The sequence below is a fragment of the Suricata suricatta genome, chromosome 3 (assembly GCF_006229205.1).
Source record: "Suricata suricatta isolate VVHF042 chromosome 3, meerkat_22Aug2017_6uvM2_HiC, whole genome shotgun sequence".
Lineage (NCBI taxonomy): Eukaryota > Metazoa > Chordata > Mammalia > Carnivora > Herpestidae > Suricata > Suricata suricatta.
In genome coordinates, this window is record NC_043702.1 from 175,123,125 (window position 1) to 175,125,011 (window position 1,887).

Below are 1,887 nucleotides of genomic sequence, written 5' to 3' on the forward strand. Positions count from 1 at the left end.
CTGCGCAAGAACTCAGAGGCGGGCGGCGCCGCGCCGGCCCCGGGCAAGGGCCGAAAGAACTCGGCGGCCGAGCTGGGGAGCGGCAGGGCGGGCGGCGGCGCCCCTAGGGACAGCCGGCCGCCCCGGGACAGCCTGCAGGGCCTGATCCAGGCCGCCGCGGGCAAGGGCCGCAAGAACTCGCGGGCCGCCGAGGACGAGCCGCACCGGGCCGTGGCCAGGAGCGCGGGCTGCAGCACCTACATCAGCAGGCTCATCAAGGTGGACACGCAGGAGAAGAACGGCGGCGGCGGCGGCGGCGGCGGCGGCGGCAGCAACTCCCCCTCCTCCTCTTCCTCCTCCGCATCCTCTTCCCCTGCCTCCCTGGGCCCCGAACTGGACAAGGGCAAGGTCCTGAGGCAGCAAGACACGGTAAGAACGCGGCCTGCCGGGGACACCTGTCCCTACAGAGGCAGACGTCGGAGGGAGCGGGAGCACCTGCTTGGCCCGAGGCTCCTTTAGGCGGGGCGGGTGGGGGGGCAGTTAAGATACCATTTAAAGTCGTTTCTGGCTTTTTTCATCTTGGGAAATTCTTTGTTCTAAGAAGGGGGTACTTAGCCAAAACGTGCTCTCCGTTTAATTTTGTTAGCAGTTTGGAGGAGTAATTGAACGAGACCTTCCTGCTTTGTTGAATTCGACCCCCTTATATACGTGGTGTGATTCTGAACTCCAGAGGGGGCTGCACAGCTAGCGCTGTCAGACGTTTCCCCCAGAGCCCCATGGGTTTGGGTGTCAGAGCCTCGGGGAGCAGGCTGACCGCACACCCCCAGCCCGGCTGCTGGCTTGGAAGTTCCGGCCGCAGTTGGCCCAGCACTCCAAGGCTTAGCCCTTCTGTTCGCTGGGCGAACGCGGGGTGCGCAGCCCCAGTTGGGTGAGGGGCGCAGGGCTCGGCTGCAGTGGGACCAGGAAATGCCCTGAAGGAAATCACAGCCCAGGAGGGGAGGTGTTTCCTGCTTCTCACCCCCGGAGGTTTTTGGGAAGACCCACCCTGTTCTTTCAGAGATGCGGTGGGGTTTTGTTTGCTTGTTTTTTAACCCGATTCTTCTGTGTGAAAAAGGGAGGGAAGAGCTCAGCCCAGGCTGTCACTTCCTGTCGTGGGAACTTGAACTTTCTCTTGCCCTTCTGGATGCAGCCAGGAGCCTCAGCGCTCCCGCACCTCCGTCCGTCCCTGCACTCCTTCCACAGCTTGCCTCTGCCGCCGGCACGGGGGTGGGGACCCAGGGGCAAGATGACCAAGGACCCAGCTACGAGCTAGCGCTGCCCCGGCCGCCGGGCAGCGGGGCAGCGGGGCTGAGTGCCGTGCGCCCTGTCTGTTCCTGGGAATGCGGCTGGCGGGGCAGGCGGCGCGGGGTCGGAGGCGAGGCGCCCGGCAGTGGCAGCTCGGGCACCACGTCTGGATGCCAGGCCGTCCTCAGGCTGCCCCCATCCTCATTTCTCCCTGTTGGAGTGAGTTTTCCCTGCCGGCTGCATAGTTTATGCTCTATGCTCTCCGGGCTGTTTCCTGTGGGGCCGCACTGATAACGGGGCTGTGCTTTTTGTCCCCACCCCCACTCCCCACGAAATTGCCCCTGAGGAGAGCCCGGCAGGCTGGGGCTCCCTGACCTCCCGCACCCACCGGCAGCCAGCAGCACCTCTCCGGGGCGCCTTTCTCTGCTTGTGAGATCAGATGCTTCTCTGCGCCAAGTACAGACCAGAACTCTGACTGTCGCTTGGCGGGACCTGCGTGCCCATCGGTTCTTGAACTCAGACCTCCCTGGTGCTCTTCAGGTCTGACTGTTTCTCAGACCTCTGAAGCCTTCTCTTTGGAGGGTTCCAGATCGCTGGAGGCCGAGACGCACGTCACGGCGCCTC

At 64.2% G+C, this 1,887-nt stretch overlaps 1 protein-coding gene across 1 annotated transcript in view; it reads left to right on the plus strand.

The window, feature by feature from the left end:
- The window catches only part of SHE (Src homology 2 domain containing E), a gene marked incomplete at its 5' end in the record, with an annotated part of 18,843 nt that continues 16,956 nt past the window's right edge, over nt 1–1,887 (plus strand). Inside the window, 2 exons of the mRNA XM_029933472.1 lie at nt 1–408; nt 1,222–1,427. Of these exons, the coding sequence (XP_029789332.1) occupies nt 1–408; nt 1,222–1,427 (614 nt within the window). The remainder of the gene's footprint in view (nt 409–1,221; nt 1,428–1,887) is intronic.